A 19848-nucleotide genomic window follows, 5' to 3' on the forward strand; every position below is an offset into this window, starting at 1 on the left:
AAGTTTTGCAAATTACAGAGTCTGGAGACTAGGCACCGGCGAGGTGATCTGATAGAGGTGTATAAGGCTTTGAATGGTTTGAGCATCCTCAATGCCAATGGGATTCTTCATCTTGCTCAGAAAAATCACCTGAGAGGGCATAAATTCAAATTGAGGAAGGACGATGTCGGATAGATGTGCGGAAATTTGCCTTTGGCCAGCGGGTGGTTGGTTGGTGGAACTGACTTCCATCACTTGTTGTTGAAGTTGATAGCCTAAACAAATTTAAGGCTCAACTGGACAGGTATTTCGAGCGAACGGAGGGATGAAATGGGAGTGGTGTGTTTTTTTTTGGCTGATGCTGAATAAGCTTGCTTTCTTGCATCATATGTCTCTACTAATGCTAATGCTAAATGCTGATTTGCAAATGGGCTGCCATGGAGCCCTTGCATGTGCTTGATGTTCTGCCAAGTACCATGGAACTACATTGTGTTCAGCTACCAAACCCAACTGCATCAACTGCCAAGGAAAATACCCTGCAAACCCAAGAACATGCCAGAGGTGGAAGGAAGAAAAGGAAATATAAATACTTGAGGTAGAGCTGATTATATCATACCAGAAGCAAGAAAAGTGGTGAGATTTGTAAATAAACCCACCTCTGCTCAGAAGGTAGTGGGGATATATTCCATAGGAACTTAGACCAAAATGGCCATCACACCAATAGGTAGTGTGTGATGGGAGTCATTCACTCCCATCGCACACTACCTATAAAGCTCAATAAAAACTGCACAGAAGGATCACTTAGTTGTCACTCCTATATCTGTACTTCCAAATACTACACCAATAATAAAAGAAATTGATGGAGAGAAGAAGCCTGAAGTACCTTCTAGTTCTCAAAAAAAAAAAAAAAAAAAAAAATGTCGATGTGCCAAATCCAAATGATTCAGTCTTGCAGCTTTTTGTGGAGAAGGACATGGACACAGGACAGTGTCCGTACTTCCCCAAAAGTGATAAATCCAAGATTGAGAAAAGTAAGCCCTCAGACTTTGGAAGCCACCTGATGGACCCACCAAGCTAAATTCCTACTATGGAATTATCATGATCCAGTTTGTTTTAGTTTACAGGAGAAAGAACTGGGGATGGACCTGTCCATGGAGGCGTTGTGGACAATCAGACCCAGTTTTGCTTTCCACTAACTTAGAAGTGGTAGCAATTCACCTTTTGGTTAGGTTTTTATTAACAGTCTGTTCTATTTACCTGCCACCTTGGGCTGAAATCTCCTAGACAGGCTTTGAGGATCTTATTGGGTAGTTGCCTTCCCCTGTCCTACTTGGGAATTTCAATGGATATACCACCCTGTGGGGTAGTGTTGACATTAGTGGAAGGGAACGAGTCATAGAGCATATGCTCAATGACTTCTCCCTTCTAAATGTAGGACCTAACACCTTCCACGTGTCTACCTGTACGTTTTCTTCCACTGATCTTTCTATCTGCTCCCCTTTTCTACTCCCTTCACTCACTTGGGAAGCGGAGGGTAACCCATATGACAACCCAGTGATCACTTCCCCGTGATAACCTGCTTATACAGCAGGAGACTGTCTTCCTTTTTGGTTACAGCGGTGGAATATGATCGGGCCAAATGAAATGCCTTTCGACATCTGGCAGTCGGTCAGGAGCCTATCATATACGTCACAGAAAATATCATCCAAGCAGCTGCAACTGCCATTCTGAAAATAAAAATATATGCTTGGTTTCCACCCTTTTCCCAAACCATGGTGGAATTCAGAATGCACAGCAGCAAAAAAGGCTCAAAAGCTTGGAAGATATTCCGGCCATGCCCAATCTAATAGATTTAAATGGTCATGAGCCAAAGCATGCTACATTTGTCATCAGAGTTAAATGGAACCATGGATCCATTTTATATCATCTATTACTCAGTCCACTGGTGCTAATGTGGTCTGGGATAAAATCTGGAAAATATACATCTTGCCCTTAAGCCTAGGATATAATGGATACACTTGCACAACCAACTGCAATTGCTCTTTGGGAAACATTTGCTAACATCTCTGCATTATTATCTTATTCCCCAGAGTTCGTGGTCTAGAAACATAAATCTGAAAAACAAGCACTTAATTTCACATCAAAGGGCCTTTATCCCTACAATGGATCATTCATTATGCAGGAGTTAAAAAGAACTATATTCCTCCCCAAGTCAAGTGCTGCATTATGAAATGCAGCACTTAACTTGGGAACTCGGCATCCATTATGAAATGATTAAGCACCTTTCTCAAAAAATCTCTGGATCACCTCTTTTTACATAATAGAATCTTCATTGAAAAGCAGTTTCTGAATGCCTGGGGCAAGGAAACCATTCCTACTTTTGCTAAGCCAAGAAAGAACTGCAGGGATCCATTTTAATTGTTGCATCTTTTTGCCATAAAAGTAAATTCAATCACAGAACAACTTCCTCCAACCTTAATACTAGGAATTTGATAAATAAATTTGATGAATTTGAGGTATTGCTCAAAGCATCAAAGGTGGATATTGTTGGGATATCAGAGACATGGTGTCACACAGATATAAGGAATGCAGAACTGGAATTTGGGGAGTACAACTTCTACAGAAAGGATAGACAGGATAGGAAGGGAGGAGGGGTTATGCTATTAGTTAAGAAACACATAAAATCCAAGGAAGTGAAGCCAGTCGACATTGCTGGACAGTGCTGTGTTGAGTCAGTTTGGTGTGACACAAGCATTGGGAGATCAAAATTGAGCGTAGGAGTGCGTTATAGGCCTAATGACTCTGATGAGTATAATAAGAAACTGTACAGGGAAATAGAGTGGGCCAAGTACATCAGAGAGTGTTATAATGGGGGATTTTAATTTCCCAGATATTGACTGAAATTTGTGGATTGGTCACTCACACACTAGCGAAGCTTTTGTGAATTTATTGGATGATTGTTTTCTACATCAGCATGTTCGGGAGGCAACTAGAGGGAGTAATACTCTTGATTTGATTATCAGTAGTGATTCTTCATGCATTAAGAATCTGCAGATAAAGGAAACACTAGGTGGCAGTGATCAGTGTGCTGAAGTGGGATTTACTCAAAGAGGTAACTACCATCGGGGGTAAAGGGAAGGGTTATTGCTTTCGTAAAGGTGAGAACTAATGAGACATGGCAGAGAAGAAAAATGCATGGGATACATCTAAATTAACACGTGACACAGAAGCTTATGATATAAGTTGATCTGTAACCAAGTTACAAAGGAGGTTAGGCAGGCGAAGGCAGATTACGAGAAATCTTTGGCAAGGGATGCAAAGAAAAACAGCAAAGAGTTCTTTATTTGTGTAAACTCTAGAAGGAAGGGGATGAATCAGATTGGTCCACTTAATATTGTTGGTTCAACTGTTGATGATCCTGCTCAGGTAGCTAAAAAACTAAATGAATATTTTATATCTACATTCACACGAGGGAGGGGAATGCCAGAGGTATATTGCACTCTGGCAGTAAGCTAGATAGTCTTGTAATAACTAAGAGTAGAGTGGAGGAGAAATTGTTGAAGATAAACATAAGGCACCTGGGGTGGATGGAATCTATCCATTTATGTTAAATTTATATTAAAGTCATTTATATTAATGGAGGCAGAAAAGGAAGTAAGCAAACCCTTAGCCATAATCATGAGAGCTTCCTTGGACTCAGGGGAGGTATCCATGGACTGAAGATGTGCAAATATGACCCCAATCTACAAAGGAGTATCAAAGGGAGACACAGGTAATTACAGACCTGTTAGTTTAACTTCTGTTCCTGGGAAATTAATGCAAACACTGGTTAAAGAAGCACTGCAGAATCATTTAGACAAGACTTCAGTTGTAGCTCGGACACAGCATGGTTTTGTTAAGGGTCTTGTCTGACCAATTTGATTGGATACTATGTTGTAATCAGAAAGGAACTGGATGCAAAGAATATAATACAAGTATTTGATTATAAATTCTCGTATTATTCCAATCAGACAAGTATTATTGCAACAATACAAGTTAGGATAATTTTCCTCTGGCGGAAGCTGCAAATAACCTCGCTTCCGTAACGGCTTTTTTTGTGTCCAATGAGTTTTACTCGGTTGAGGAGAAGTAAAACTCAAATGGTCACTTCACGTGGTAGATGGTTTTATGTGAAACATCCTTTGCATTTCTTTTAGGTATTTTGATTTGTATATATTGATTACAAAACAAAAGAGCTTTTTTATTGTATACAGTAATACCCCGACTTACGCGAACTCGGAGTTACGCGGTTCTTGATTTTTTCGTTTGGCAACGCTACCACCCACTATCTTCAAGGTCGTTTTTCATATGTTATCGATATACTGTGCGACGGCGGAGAATGAGAGCGAAAGATGAACAAAATTCAACTTTGCTGCTTTTATGTTTTTTATATCAATGAAGGGGAAACACATTTCACCATAATAACGTAAAAACCAACACAATTCCAGCTATCGGTATAATCGCAAATGCAATTAGATCGAGTTTACTACCAGTTTATAACAGATTTCACTAGCAGAAACGCAACTGGATTTTTATTGTTTTATGGTAGTAACCCCTAGAAATGTGAGGTGTTAATAGTGTATCTCTGCCTTTGTGGTGTTGTTTATTCAGTTGCTACATGTGCGCAGCTTTGTTTATGCGTATCAAGCGTGCCTCCTCGTTTTGTAATTGTGCTTTATTCCCTAAAAATGAGTAAAATACCTAATTAAAAGTGTTAAAAGGAAGCGTCCTGGTGAAGACACTGCAGATTCAGAGAGAAAAAGAAAAAGAAAAGCAATTATTGATAAACAGAGGCGGACTGGATCAAAAATTCTTACCTGGGAAAATTTATAGTGGCCTCATACTATGGTTTATGGCCAAAATCACACCGGCCACCGGGGTTTCCCCGGTAAGGCTTATGGCCAGTCCGCCTCTGGCGATAGAGAAAAAATATGAAATTGTGAAACGCTTTGAGCGAAATGAAAGACCATGTGATGTTGCACGTGCTACAGGCCTAAATGAAGCAACGGCGAAAAGACATGACAATTGCAAACTTGACAGGTTGAAAATTGAAAAGGGCTCAATTGTAAAGGGCTTAAAAATTTTAGAAAACATAGACTCCAACAAAGAACGCGTTATAGCTACAAAGCAAGGAATAAAAAAATTATTAGCTTGCTACGACGAAATTCTGCGTGCAAAAAAGAAGGCGCTGTGTCGTCAGACGAATTTGTTAGATTTTATGAAGACATCGAAATAACTTTTTTACGTAAGTCATTTGTTTTTTTAATACAGTTGGTCGTCGACTTACGACCGACTTCTGTTCTGACTGACAGGTCGTAAGTCGATCTGGTCGTATGTCGGCCATATATTTATTAACAGTATTTTTTAACCTTTCTAATCTTTTTATAATTTGTTTTTATAATCTTTTAAATTTTTATCATCTTTTATTTTTCATTTTAAATACAATAATGCTTTTATCTTTAAAAGATAAAAGGTCTCTCTCTAGGAGGTTAAATTCAAACGCTCTGTACATTTTAATTGGTTTATTATTCATACTGTTTATAAAAAATACAAAACTACGATCTATAATTACATATACAGTATTGTCATAATTTGAAAAATAATACTGTACATAATGTACTGTAAACACAAAAATACAATCTAAAATTAATGTAAAAATTAATACAAATGAAATTTACAAAATCAAATTTTTAATCTTTGCTTGTGCTGGGTTGTGGATCATCAGGGTCATTTTCTTGAGTTGAGGTAGGAGATGTTTTCTTGATGAGGAACATGCTGAGTTTTGTTTGAACAGTTTGTTTCTTTTTTTCTTCATATATCTCATGATAGCAACGCACAGCGTCTTGAATGATACGTTCAACCTTTGTAAATCGTTCGACATTAGCGTCCATTGCTTCGAAACTGGCGAGAGCTTTATTTAGTTGCGAAAAAGAATCTGATAAACCCTTTGCAGTGAATTTCTTTTCTGGCTTCTCTTCTTCTTTCTCTTCTTCCTCCCTCGCTTTTTCTTGTGCCACTCTCTGTGCTTCCAATTCAATCAACTCTTCATCCGAAAGTTCTTTTGTCTCACAGGCTAGCAACTCCTCTACGTCTTCTATTTCACATTCTAATTTAAGATTTTTTGCAAGTTTAACTATTTTTTCTGTAATCACTTCCAGCTCCTCTCCTTTTTCAGATCCTTCAAATGTAGTATTCGCATAACATTTTAGACACTTTTTCCAAATTCCCGACATACAATTCTTTGATACACATTCCCATGCAGTCGAAATATTCTTGACACACTGAAGAATGTTGTACTGCTTCCAAAAGTCTCGCAAAGATAAATCAGCATCAGAATCTATCGCATCGATGGCTTGTGCGAATGTCGTTCTGAGATAGTGAGCCTTGAATGCTGAAATAGCACCCTGATCCATGGGTTGAATAAGAGCGGTTGTGTTAGGTGGCATAAAAACCACTCTAACATCATGATGAAGGTCATCCAGATGAGGGGGGTGGCCAGGAGCATTGTCTATAACCAATAAAATCTTGAAAGGGATACCTTTCTCCGCACAATATTCACAAGCTTGGGGAATGAAGCAGTTCATGAACGAGTCTTCGAACAGTGCTTGAGTCATCCAAGCTTTACGGTTTGAACGGTAGTAAATGGGCAGTGTGTGCTTGTTGATGTGCTTAAATGCACGAGGGTTTTCTGACTGATAAATGAGAAAAGGCTTCAGCTTAAAACCCGCGGCATTCCCACCAAGCAACAAAGTTAATCGATCCTTAAAAGCTTTGAATCCTGGCATCCTTTTTGCTTCTTGGTGTATGTACGTACGATTAGGCATGCGTTTCCATTGCAAGCCGGTTTCATCTACGTTGAATATTTGTTCCAGTAGATAACCTTCTTCTTTGATTAAAGAGTCGAAACTATCAACGAATTTTTTGGCTCCATCTTCATCTGCACTTCCTGCTTCTCCTGTGACATGTACATTATGCAAAGCAAATCTTTTTTTAAAACGCTTAAACCACCCAGTACTAGCCTGAAAATCTTGTGCGTAATCGTCTCCGGCACGTGATTTTAAACTCTGAAACAAACTTCTAGCCTTTGCTTGCACTGTGTGAAGGCTCATGGGTGTATTTTTTTGTATTAAATCTTCCATCCATATAAACAACAATTTCTCCATTTCATGGATGGGTCCCTGTAGTTGTTTGGTTAAAATTGTACACTTAATAGGTGCAGAACCTTTCACAGCTTCCCGAATTCTTTCTTTGTCCTTAAGTATCGTCGATACCATGGAATGTGATAACTTCAAGTTGCGGGCTATCGTATTCACTTTCTTTCCACCTTCATACTGCTGGATAACTTTCATTTTACGCTGTAAATCAATAGTTTTCCTTAACTTCTTAGCTGGCATATATGTAGATGAAGGCATTTTCCTTTTACTAAACATTTTATGGGTACAGTATTTCAATAGAATTTGAATTAATACACCACACACAACAGATGCTTGAAAGCGACTGAGTGTATGTGACAGAGGAGTCTAAGAAATTTTATTGCTCGCAATTTACCGCCAGCAATTAATCGCTAGCAGTTTACCGCCGCGTCAGTTTATCGCATAAACAATTTATTGCCTACAAATATCGCCAGGCAATACTGTACATATAAAATTTATTTTTAACTTAAGTAGCATAGCATGTTTTAGGAGAGTGGGGGTAGGGCGTGTCGATTAGGAAGGTACTTATAATTATCCCAATGTGACTGATTCTGAAGATTGCATAAACATTCATTTTGAATTTTTGCAGTGTACTATGACATACATAATGTTATAATTAGTTTAGTTTAAAATTAATCAATTGTTATATTGTTTAAATAATGGATTTTTTACTATTTTTGTGATACATGTAACTATGATTTATTATTTATTTTATTATTTTTTTTTTTGTGGTCGTAAGTGCGGCCGGTCGTAAGTCACATAGGTCGTAAGTCGACGACCAAGTGTACATATTTTGTATTAATATGTATAAAGAACTGCAATTTTATTAATATTTTTCTTCCAAACTAGTGTTTTTGTTAGTCCTTGGTCCCAACTATGCAAAGTTGTACCCTGACTTATGCGAATTCGACTTGCGCGATTTTCGTCGGACCCACCTATCGCGTAACTTCGGTGTATTACTGTATATTTTATTGATTATTCATAAATTTCCACTATTTCAGCTGGGAGACAAGAAGCAATGCATTTATGATAAGTAAAGTAAGATACTTGCAATTGCAACGAATCTTATGTCTCTAGAAGTCAGCGTCGATCAAGGTACCCGATCTAGTAGTCGAAATTGAGGGAAAATGCGAGACAAAAAAAGAAATTGCTGACAAATACAGTCGAACTTCCCTATAACGAATTCGATAAATCCAGCGAAAAAATTCGTTATAGAGAAATTTCGTTATACAGAGAATATCTTTTTTTATTAGAAATTATCTAATTAGAAAATGAAAACAAATCTACATTTATTTTTTTAATGTATTTTATTTCAAAAACATAGTTATTTAAATCACGTTTACACAATTTTCGCCGGTAAGTATCACAAATTTAAAAAAATCATCTGTAATTTTCGTTTGCACAGTACAATTAAAAAAATTGTCTGATTCTCAAAAAAAACCTCACATTTGTTCAGTGCATTAAAAACATTATCAGGAACATTTTCACAAAATCTTAGACCCATACGAACCGTTTTAAAAGCGTTAATCATTTCTTTGCGAGTTGGCTTTTCTGCGGGTTGTTCTGATGCGTCTTCAGCATCATCGTTAATTTCTTCGTGATCATGGTCATGTCTAACACTGTTCAGCAGTATTTCATCTTCATTTAGATGTTCTGCTGTGATCTACATAAACATAACTATCCAGTGTTATTTCATTTTCAATGTTTCCAGACAATTCTAATAATGTCCAGTAGTTTTTCATTTGTGAAAGGGGCAGTTCATCTTGTTCGTCCAGTCGTTGTTCGACTTCTGTATTCAATGCAAATCCCGCTTTCGAAAAACAATTTTAGTACGAAATACTAATTGAGACATGGAAGATTAATAAAAAAAAATATCACAGAATCCAAGCAGTAGAAATCAAATTGCCAAACTACATAAATCTAAATGCAAAAGAAAATATACTAAATCTAAAACAGTTAAGATCAACTGAGAACAGTTAGGGGATTTCATAGATTTATTTAAAATATGAGACATACATAATACACTCTTCAGTATTAAAATTAGTGCACTCAAAGTCTTAAGCAAGAAAGCTAACAATTATGGTTTTGGATCTTGTTACGTTATGCTCATTATACTAGACATTGTTAAATTCAGAATTAATATTTTGAATATTAACAAGCAACCAGAAAACTCTATACTTGTCTTATATTTTCAATATAAAATGATGGATAATTTGGATATGCATAGAACTATTAGCTTACGTAATGGCTTGTTACCTATCAATAACTTACATATTAATATCGTATTTAGATATGCTAAATCATTTGGTCTAAAAGCATGAAACTATAAAATAATAGCTACCAAACTCCACAATATTAACATTGGATAGGATATATGTGTTTGGCTGACTGGTCTAACCAGGTGGGTAAAGTGCCTGCCTGCCTGCCTGGTAACCCAAAGGTCGCGGGTTCAAACCCCTCCTCGGGCTTGGGTCACAGTAAAATGCAAAAACTTTGGGAGGTTCATTATGGCCATAGAAGTTGATGTGCCAACAAGTAACAAAAAAATGTGTTTACTACAAGCCTTCTTTTCTTAGATATGTAGATCCTAATCATAACCACATCATATCTGCTGACTTAAATATAATCCCATATTCTGAGCTTAGAGATATTTTATCACTCGGGTTTTAAGTTTCGGCCCAATCTACCTGTTAATAAATCAACTTTTAAAAAACTTATATCAAGATTTATTAAAATCTTGATATAAGTTTTTTAATTCTGCATACAAATATAACATACCTGTTGGCATACCACATGTGCTGTTCACAATACTACATATCATATTTAACAAATATAACCACTTGAAATTCAGACCGGATAATCAAAATAATACAAAATTAATAAATAATCAGCTCAAAGAAATACATAAACATTTTGTAATTACTCTGGTTGATAAAGCTGCTTGCAATTATATGTAAGTCATATTACATAGAAATTATTAAAAATGAACTGCAGTCTAGTAACACATACAAATACGTATCATCTTCCCCTAATGTAATACACCAAAAACTATTAGCATTGCATAAAAAATTACATTTAAACTACAATAACCTAAAATATCCGTTTATATAGGGTATAACCAGATTTCATAAATCACCTATTGCAGTTAGATTCATAACATCATGTAGAGATAGTTATGCTAAAATTCCAGGTAAAACATTAGAAAAGTTACTTAAAACTGTATTAAATAATGTAAATAAAAAACTATCATAAATAACAATTTACCGATTATAAATGCAATAAAAAATAACAATATTCAGCAAATTCAAACATTTGACTTTAACAGTTTATTCACTAGTATCAATCTTAACAATTTAAAAGATGTTCTCCAAAAGCTATATTTGGAACATAAAAATGCCATAAACTTTGATTCAACCTACTGGGATACTTTAATAAACTTATGTATTTTTAATAATTATGTTTATGACGGAACTTCATTATACTTTCAAGTGAATGGCATTTCTATGGGAAGTCCAGCATCCTGCATAATTGTAAACCTCTATCTATATTCAACAGAAAGAACATTCCAAGATAACGTACTTATGTTCAGATACCTAGATGGTCTATGTTTGTTTAATTTTCCACATTTCATTCAGGATTATAGCAGATTATATCCAGAAGGAAACAATTAATAGTTCTGATACTAAAGCAAATTACCTGGATCTTCATATAGAAATACGAATGTAGATGTAAAATATAGATGTAGATGTAAACATATATAATAAAAGAGACTCATTTCATTTCAATGTATTCTTCCGTACAAACTGGAGATCTAATATATTGAAATCAGTGCATGCAAATATCATTTTATCCCAATGCTTGAGGATTGCTTCTATTTGCAATAAAAATACACTCTGTGCAGCAGACATAATAGCATTGTACAATAAGTTGATAAATAATAATTTCCTGAACCCATTGCTCCAATATAATTACCATAATTTACGGATTTAGAGCCATGTATATTATGTACATAGGATACGCTTTGCTTTCTTGGTGACTTACGGCTTAGAAAACTTGTACCCACTGGCCTACAAATTATAGTGTATCATTTATTTTATTTTATTTTATTTTATAATAACACTGTATATACTTAAGTTAATGCTAAGGTGAAGTGCAAATTCAGCTCAGAGTCCTACTGTAGGAACGGATTTGCGATTCCGGACTTACCCAAGCTACAACTTATATCTTGCATCATCTTTAAGCTGTCCTACACTTTGTTCTTATTTCTCTGAAATTATTAGGGTAATCTGAGGATGTAGGAGAAACTACTTATTTGTACTGCTATATATTAGCCTTCCTGGAGTTCAGGTACTATTATTCCTATTCCATTAGTTTTTATTCATATTACTAACCACATGTTTCCCTTTGCGTTAACTTAATTTTAACTAATTGGCTATTTACTTCCATTACACAGGGGTCACCACATGCATATTAACTCAACTTTCTTTTGATTCTAAATTTTTAACTACCTTTTATTGGTGTAGATTCAGATTACTTAATCTCTATATTTATTATTATTATTTCATATGACTTAGCAGATACTGATCATTACAGAACCAGATAACTCCTTGTTGTTTTTTGCCTTCAGTCTGGGTGGTTGGTCCCAGACGAAGGCACCTAGATTGTGGGTAAATAAGTGTGGGTAAGCAATAAGTTTTGTATATATATATATTTTAATTTATATTCTCTTCTTTCCTCCTTTTTTTTCCGCTCCTTTCTTCTCCCTATCTACTAACCTTACGTTATCCCTTGCATAGGCGCCTCCATAGCCAGGTGGGAAAGAGCAGCAGTGCATAGCACACGCTTCTTGATTAGACCGGGGTTCGAGCCCGTCACCACCAAATACGGAGGATGCGGAAAGGTCACCGCGTATCCCGGAGCAATATGGCCTTAGTTGCTAATGCTCCTAAAAACCAAACAAACAAACAAAACATAATATCCCTTGCATTTTTTATAAATCTGTCTTGGTATTGTCTTCAATATTAATTGCTATATACAACATATTTATATATATATATATATATATATATATATATATATATTGTATTTATTTAAATGCATGTGTTACAATTAGCAGTCAATGTTTGGTTATTTAGCTAATGGGAGACGAAGTTAGGAAGATACTTAGGATAGTAATAGACATCCTGCCCTTGTATTGCACTAATAGCTCAGTGTTGAAGAATTTTTGGGGTAGGAAAGTGAAAAGAATATGATTGAAGAATATAAAGCTGGTGCTCACGTAATCCAGGGGCGCAAGTTCCCATCTATACTAGTAACGGCCCTGGACTGGGTAGGTTACTGCAATTTGCAAGTGGAGGTCTTTGTATCTCTATATATCAACAAAATACTGTGTTAATGTCTACCCTTATACTTAAATTAAAACTAAAGCTTTTAACTTTTAAAATAAAATTAAACAATAAACATTAAGAATTAAAAATTAGAAGGCGACTGGTATATATATGTGAAATTGTATCTCTTCAGGATGCCATACCGTTTCCCTGTTGCATTGAATTGTGCTGAAATAGTCCATATATGCCACCATTAACATTTCAATAGTCTCCTGTACATATAATTTTGTGTGTTGAGGCCAAAAATTTTTTAAAAAGAAAATTTTTTCTAATGTACAGGAAGCTGGCATCTACGTTAAGTTACCTGTACTTTTAAGCTTTTAACAATTACCGATCGCGAAGGAATATAAAGTTGCTGCAAGGACTAACCGAACCGTACATGACCGACAGAACCAAAAAGTGAGAGATTGAGTTTGCCACCCTAGTCGTTGGCATAGGTGGCGACCTCTTATGGTCCAATTCCTTGCAGCTTTATAATATTAGTAATTGTTAATTTCTAACTAGCAGCATTTGTCAACAGCTCAAAAGTACACGTAACTTAATATAGATGCTATAGTTTCCTGTACATTAGAAAAATATTTGGCCTCAGCCCACAATTATATGTACAGGAGACCATTGAAATGTTAATAGTAGTAGTGGCATGTGATGCAAGCAAGCAAGTGTATCAGCTTATGCAGCATCAGCAAAAAAAAAAAAAAAAAAAAAATCGCACCATTCCCTACAAATGCATGTCCAGTTCCTCCTTAAATTTATTCAACCTATCAACTTCCACGATAGATGGAAGTTTGTTCCAGCAATTAACCACCCGCTGGCTAAAGGCAAATTTCCGCACATCTGTCTACATCTGTCTTTTCTTAATTTGAATTTATACCCCCTTAGGTTCGTAATCTGAACAAGTGGAAGGATCCCATCAGAATTTAGCGTGCTCAACCTATTCAAGGCCTTATACACCTCAATCAGATCACCGTGCAGGTGCCTAGTCTCCAGCCACTGCAATTTGCAGAACTTAAGCCTCTCTTGGTAAGAGGATCCCTTCATTCCCCTCACCAATCTTGTTGCCCTTCTCTGTACACGCTCAAGCCAATCTACATCATTCCTAAAATGAGGCCTCCAGACCTGTACGCAGTACTCAAGCCGTGGCCCGACCATTGCCTTATACAGAGGGACAATCACCTCCTTTTCCCTGCTAGCAAAATTCCTATATATCAGTGACAAAACCCCATGACCTGCCCTGTTTGCCTGTCTGCATTGCTCAGAAAACTTCATATCTGACTGCACAATTACTCCCAGGTCTTTTTCATTTTCTACCACCTTAAATGTAGTACCACACAGCCGGGTGGGTATAGTGCCTGCCTGGCAACCCAAAGGTCGTGGGTTCGATTCCCGCCTGGGGCTTGGATCAAAGTACTGCAAAAACCTTGGGAGGTGCATTATGGCCACAAAGCCTATGCACCAACAACTACCAAAAAAAAAAAAAAAAAGTAGTACCACACAGTTGTTACGTTTCTCTGGGGTTACTTCTACCCATATGCTGTACTTTGCATTTGTCAAGGTTAAACTTCATTTGCCACTTCTTAGCCCATCTGCCCAAATTTTCTAGATCCTGTTGCAGTAGCATACTGCCATTACTGTCATTAACAACCCTGCCAACGTTTGTATCATCTGCGAACTTCGACACTAAGCCTTATATACCTTCATCGATATCATTGATAAATATACAAAACAACAGAGGACCCAACACCGAACCCTGTGGGACTCCACTAATAACATTAGTACACGAAGAGCAGCACCCATCAATTACCAGCCTCTGTCTTCTCCCACTCAACCATCCTTTTATCCATTGTAGCAACTTACCCTTAATACCATTCTGCTCCAATTTGTACAATAGTCTTCCATGCGCAATAGTGTCAAAAGCTTTCCTGAAATCCAAATATATGATATCAAAATTATTTTTTGCATCCAGTTCCTTTGTAACCACATCATAATATCCTATCAAATTTGTCAGACAAGACTTTTCCTTAACAAACCCATGCTGTGTCTGAATTATTGCTGCAGTCTTGTCCAGATGATCGTGCAATGCATCTTTAACCAGTGACTCCATTATTTTACCCAGAAGAGATGTCAAACTAAGTGGTCTGTAATTACTCGTGTCACCCTTCAATCGCCCTCTTTGTGAATTGAGGACACATTTGCACATCTCCAGTCCGTGGGGACCTCCCCTGAGTCCAAGGATGCTTCATAATTATGGCTAATGGTTTGCTTACTTCCTTTGCTGCCTCCTTTAATATAATTGGATAGATCCCATCCACCCCAGGTGCCTTTCTTATGTTTAACTTCAATAATTTCTCTTCCACTTTGTTCTCAATTATTACAAAATCATTAAGCACCCTGATACAATTTGATAACCTTCTGGCATTTTCAAACCTTAAGAACTCCTCGTGTGTGAATGTAGATGCAAAATACTCATTCAGTTTGTTTGCTATCTGAGCAGGATCATCAACATTCGAACCATCGATGGCAAGTGGACCAATCAGGTTTATCCCCTTCCTTTTAGGGTTTATATAAGTAAAGAAATCCTTGTTGTTTTTCTTAACATCTTATGCCAAATATTTCTCGTAATCTGCCTTCGCCTGCCTAACCTCCTTTGTGACCTGATTACAGACTAGCTTATATCTGCCATAGGCTTCTGAGTTGCTTGATAATTTATATGCATCCCATGCATATAAATTATGGTGGCAAATATGGACTATTTAAGCACAATTCGCTGAAATAGTGAAAAGGTGAAGAGATACCGTTTCACGTATATCTGCCAGTTGCCTACCAATTTTTTAATTTTTAATTCTTAATGTTTATCATTTAATTTTATTTTAAAAGTTTAAAAGCTTGAGTTTTAATTTAAGTATAAGATTAAGTCTAGCTATTTGTATCTAGTGGAGCAGTGTTATTCTTCTTCTTCTCCTTCCTTTCCTGTAATTTTTACCTTAACATAGCATTTCAGTTGATATACAGAGATACAACTACTTCCAAATTGCAGTAACCTCTCAGTCCAGGGCCGTTGTTAATGTTGACGGGAACTTGCACCCCTGTATTACCTGAGCACCAGTTTTATATTCTTCAGTCATATTCTTTTCACTTTCCTACCCCTAAAAGTCTTCAGCACTCTGAGCTATTAATGCAATACAAGGGCAGGAGTATTATTATCTTAAGTACCTTCCTAACTTTGCCTCACATTAGCTTCATAGCCAGACATACACTGCTAATTGTAACACATACATTGAAATAAATACAAAATATAAACTTACTAGCTCTATCTTTGCGTTAGTGTAAATCATGTACTGTGTTTTAATTAGAATGAAAAATGTACAATTTCGTAATTGTTCTCATGTGCATGTACCTCAACCATACATGAAAAAATATCACATTCTTGCAGAAATAAGCCTGATGGCTTTTGCTACGTTTTCGGAGAAGTGGTATTAAAATCGCAGCAGAAGCCACTACTTGTAGATGGAAAGTATCTATGTATATATCTAGCTACTTGTATCTAGTGGAGCAGTGTTATTCTTCTTCTCCTTCCTTTCCTGTAATTTTTACCTAAGTAATGAGTGCTTGCTGCTGTTTTTTGTCAGGAAATTCTCATAATCTGCATTATCTTGTCTAACCTGCTTTGTCACTTGATTCCAGACTAGTTTATATCCACTATAGGCCTCTATATCATTTTATAATTTATATGCATACCATGCATTTTACTTCTCTTCCACTTATCAGTTCATCTGTCATCTATTTAGTTATAAGCCTTGAACAGTATCTCTTAATTGGTATAATAAGTTGGCCGTCTTGCGTAGGATTTAAAAAGTGTATGAGACTGCTGTAGTCATCCTTAAGGAAAGTAAGCGCTCTTACCCTTGACGGTAGTTATGTCTTTAAGTGTATCCCACATCAGTATGCTACACTGTGATCACAGTCTTTCACTTGCTGCTTCTTAATATTGAAGAATTGCTGCTGATAATGAGATCAACTGTATTTCTTCCTCTTGTTACCTCTCTAATCTGTTGATTTAGTTAAGTCATCCATATTGGCGCCTCCGTAGCCAGGTGGGAAGGAGCAGCAGTGCGTAGCACACGCTTCTTGATTAGACCGGGGTTCGAGCCCGTCACCACCAAATGCGGAGGATGCGGAAAGGTCATGGAATGACCACCGCATATCCCGGAGCAATGTGGCCTTAGTTGCTAATGCTCCTAAAAACCAAATAACAAACAAACAACAAGTCATCCATAAATCCAGAAAACTGTTACTGTGCAAGTGACCAATCCCAAAGTTGTTCGAATCAATTAATGGAAAATTATAATCCCTCATTATAAGACATTCAGATTTACTGGCCTGCTTTCTGTTTGTATGTATAGCTATAGCTGTTCTTTATACTCACAACAGTCATTTAGCCTATAACACACACCTACTCTGATTTTTGTTTTCTCAATGCTTACGTTGCACCTAACTGACACACCATTGGTTTTGCCATCCATAACTGCTTTTTATTATGTACAGCACTACAAACTAAATCATGAATAAAAACTTAATACAGTGTTTTTTTATTATTATTATTTATTTATTTTTATTCATTTATTATTATTTTTTTAATTATGGCAAAATGACTCAGTTTGGGTAATTTTATTGCTATGATGAGTGCCAGTGATAGACAATTCATATTGGGTTGTAAAGCTTTCTTACCAGGCTAGGATGAGTATTAACACAGATACTGAATTAATTTCTGAGTTAAATAAGATAACATTCTAGAACCACTGTGATTGTTCTGAATTTGTGCTGGATACTTCATCTTTTCAATTACACAATCAATTATTTGACCAAGAACTGTCAAAAACAATCTTTATATAGGAGCTATGCTAGCATCAAATGAACACCGTTGTTTGCAATGGTTTTCATTTGTTTCAAGTGCAAGGTCAGCATAGCAGTAGTTCCAGGTAATTTCATACAACTTGTGTTTAAATGAAATTGATAGCATCTGTCATAATTTAGTAAATGATTGACTTAATTATTCTTTCTTTATGTATAAAATAATACAAAATTTCTAAAATTGTATATATATAATTTTTTTTATGTTGACTAAGAATGGAAACCAGAGAACAATGTGAGCACATTATATCTGTTTTTAATGGAAAGTTACTACCAGGTGAGTGTTTTATATATATATTTTTTAACATAATCAAGTTTTCCTCATTTTGAGAAAATGACTGTAGTACACATACATTAATGTATGCGTGTGGAATATAACATAATAATAATACATCGTATATATATCCTTCATTATCTTATATTAGTCCAGATTTTACATTGTAGTATGGTGCCTCTGTAGCCAGGTGGGCAGGAGCAGCAGTGTGTAGCACACACTTCTTGATTAGATCGGGGTTCAAGCCCGTTACCACCAAATACGGGGATGTGGAAAGGTCAGGGAATGACCATCGCATATTGCCGGAGCAATATGGCCTTAGTTGCTAATGCTCCTAAAAACCAAAAATAACAATAACATTGTAGAATTGATTGATAATTCCTGAAATAACTTCCTTTTAATATGCAAATTGATAAAACAAACCAACTAAGAATTTCAAGAAATTTTTCAGAATTATGTGCTGTGTCAAAGGTGACCTGTTTAATTACCAGTAAGATGTAAGACTCCAGTACAGTCTGTCCTCGTATAGCACGATAGTTGCGTTCCTAGAAACCCTCGTGCAATATAAACAACAGGCCCTATGGGAAAAGTAGGGTTAGGTGCCGGCCACCCAAGATTGAACACACATTTGGAACCAAAACATTACCAAACACAATAAATAATCGGGTAATTTTAATCGTTATAAAATACTTACGTATTTTATAATACGTAAGTCGTAATAAAATATTGCTAATGCTTTTGCTTCTATCGTAAGCAAACTTGCTTTTTGTTTGATTTTCTATCCAAACAGATGACAGCCGTTCCATCTCTTCCAATTCTTGTGTCTTAATCTAATGGATATTAATTACACTTTGAGTTGTTCCCGCTATGAAAGTTGTTTTTATTTTCTCTGCATTCTTTGTAATTCTTGGCGTTGCCTCATTTAGGTCTGTAGCACGTGCAATATCACATGGTCTTTAATTTCGCTCAAAGCGTTTCACAATTTCATATTTTTTCTCTATCGACAGAAGAGGACTGGCCATAAGCCTTACGGGGTAAACCACGGTGGGCCGGAGGCCGGTGTGATTTTGGCCATAAACCGTAGTATGAGGCCACTATAAATTTTCCCGTGTAAGAATATTTTACCCAGTCTGCCTCTGTTTATCGATATTGCTTTTTTTTTTTTTTTTTCTCTCTGAATCTGCAGTGTCTTAGCCAGGACGCTTCCTTTTCACACCTTTTAAGTATTTTACTAATTTTTAGGGAATAAAGCGCAATAACAAAACGAGGAGGCACGCTTGATACACATAAACAAAGCTGCGCGCGTGTAGCAACTGAATAAACAACACCGTAAAGGCAGAGATTAACACCTCACATTTTACTAAAGCACATTTCTGGAGGTTACTACCATAAAACAATAAAAACAATTTCCAGTTGCGTTTCTGCTAGTGGAATCTGTTATAAACTGGTAGTAAACTCCATCTAATTGCATTTGTGATTATACCGATAGCTGGAATTGTGTTGGTTTTTACGTTATTATGGTGAAATGTGTTTCCCCTTCTGATATAAAACACATAAATACATTTTCAGACTCTTCTTCATTGCTATCGTGTTGCGTTCAGTTGGGGTGATTCCGCGTTCGACTGCCATTTCTTGTAAACACAAAGGCGAATCGTGTATAAGTGAATTCGGTTCGTGTTATATAAGATAACGTTCCCCTATTTATAAATCGTGTATGATCGAATTCGTGTAATGCAAACACGTGCTATACGAGGACCGACTGTAATTGTTGATACTCTGAATCAGTTGATGTCTCTCACATTCATTCTGTATTATTTTCTATTTTACATTCTATATTTTTATGGGATTAATAATGTAGGATTGTCTGCAGTTTGACTTAAAAGATTTTTTTTTTTTTTTTTTTCCCAGTTACAAATTTTGGCTGAATGCTTTGACGATGATAGAGGGGTCTGGGAAACAGTGAAAATTCAGAAAATATAAAGCATTGATAATGCTGTCTTTTTATAAAAGCTATAAACAAGAGGTACAGGTGAACCAAACTCAGATTCTGTACTATGTGAAAAGGCCT

General features: G+C 36.2%; 1 protein-coding gene across 6 annotated transcripts in view; it reads left to right on the plus strand.

The window, feature by feature from the left end:
• LOC150091241 (RNA-binding motif, single-stranded-interacting protein 2-like) overlaps positions 1-19848 on the plus strand; it is a 662097-nt gene that overhangs the window by 434019 nt on the left and 208230 nt on the right. For all 6 annotated transcript variants that reach the window (XM_090374864.1, XM_090374859.1, XM_090374866.1 and 3 more), the window contains one exon: positions 17722-17783. In XM_090374864.1, the coding sequence (XP_090230990.1) occupies positions 17722-17783 (62 nt within the window). The remainder of the gene's footprint in view (positions 1-17721; positions 17784-19848) is intronic.

The sequence above is a fragment of the Mastigoproctus giganteus genome, chromosome 1 (genome assembly GCF_048544385.1).
Source record: "Mastigoproctus giganteus isolate SK-2022 chromosome 1, ASM4854438v1, whole genome shotgun sequence".
Taxonomy (NCBI): domain Eukaryota; kingdom Metazoa; phylum Arthropoda; class Arachnida; order Uropygi; family Thelyphonidae; genus Mastigoproctus; species Mastigoproctus giganteus.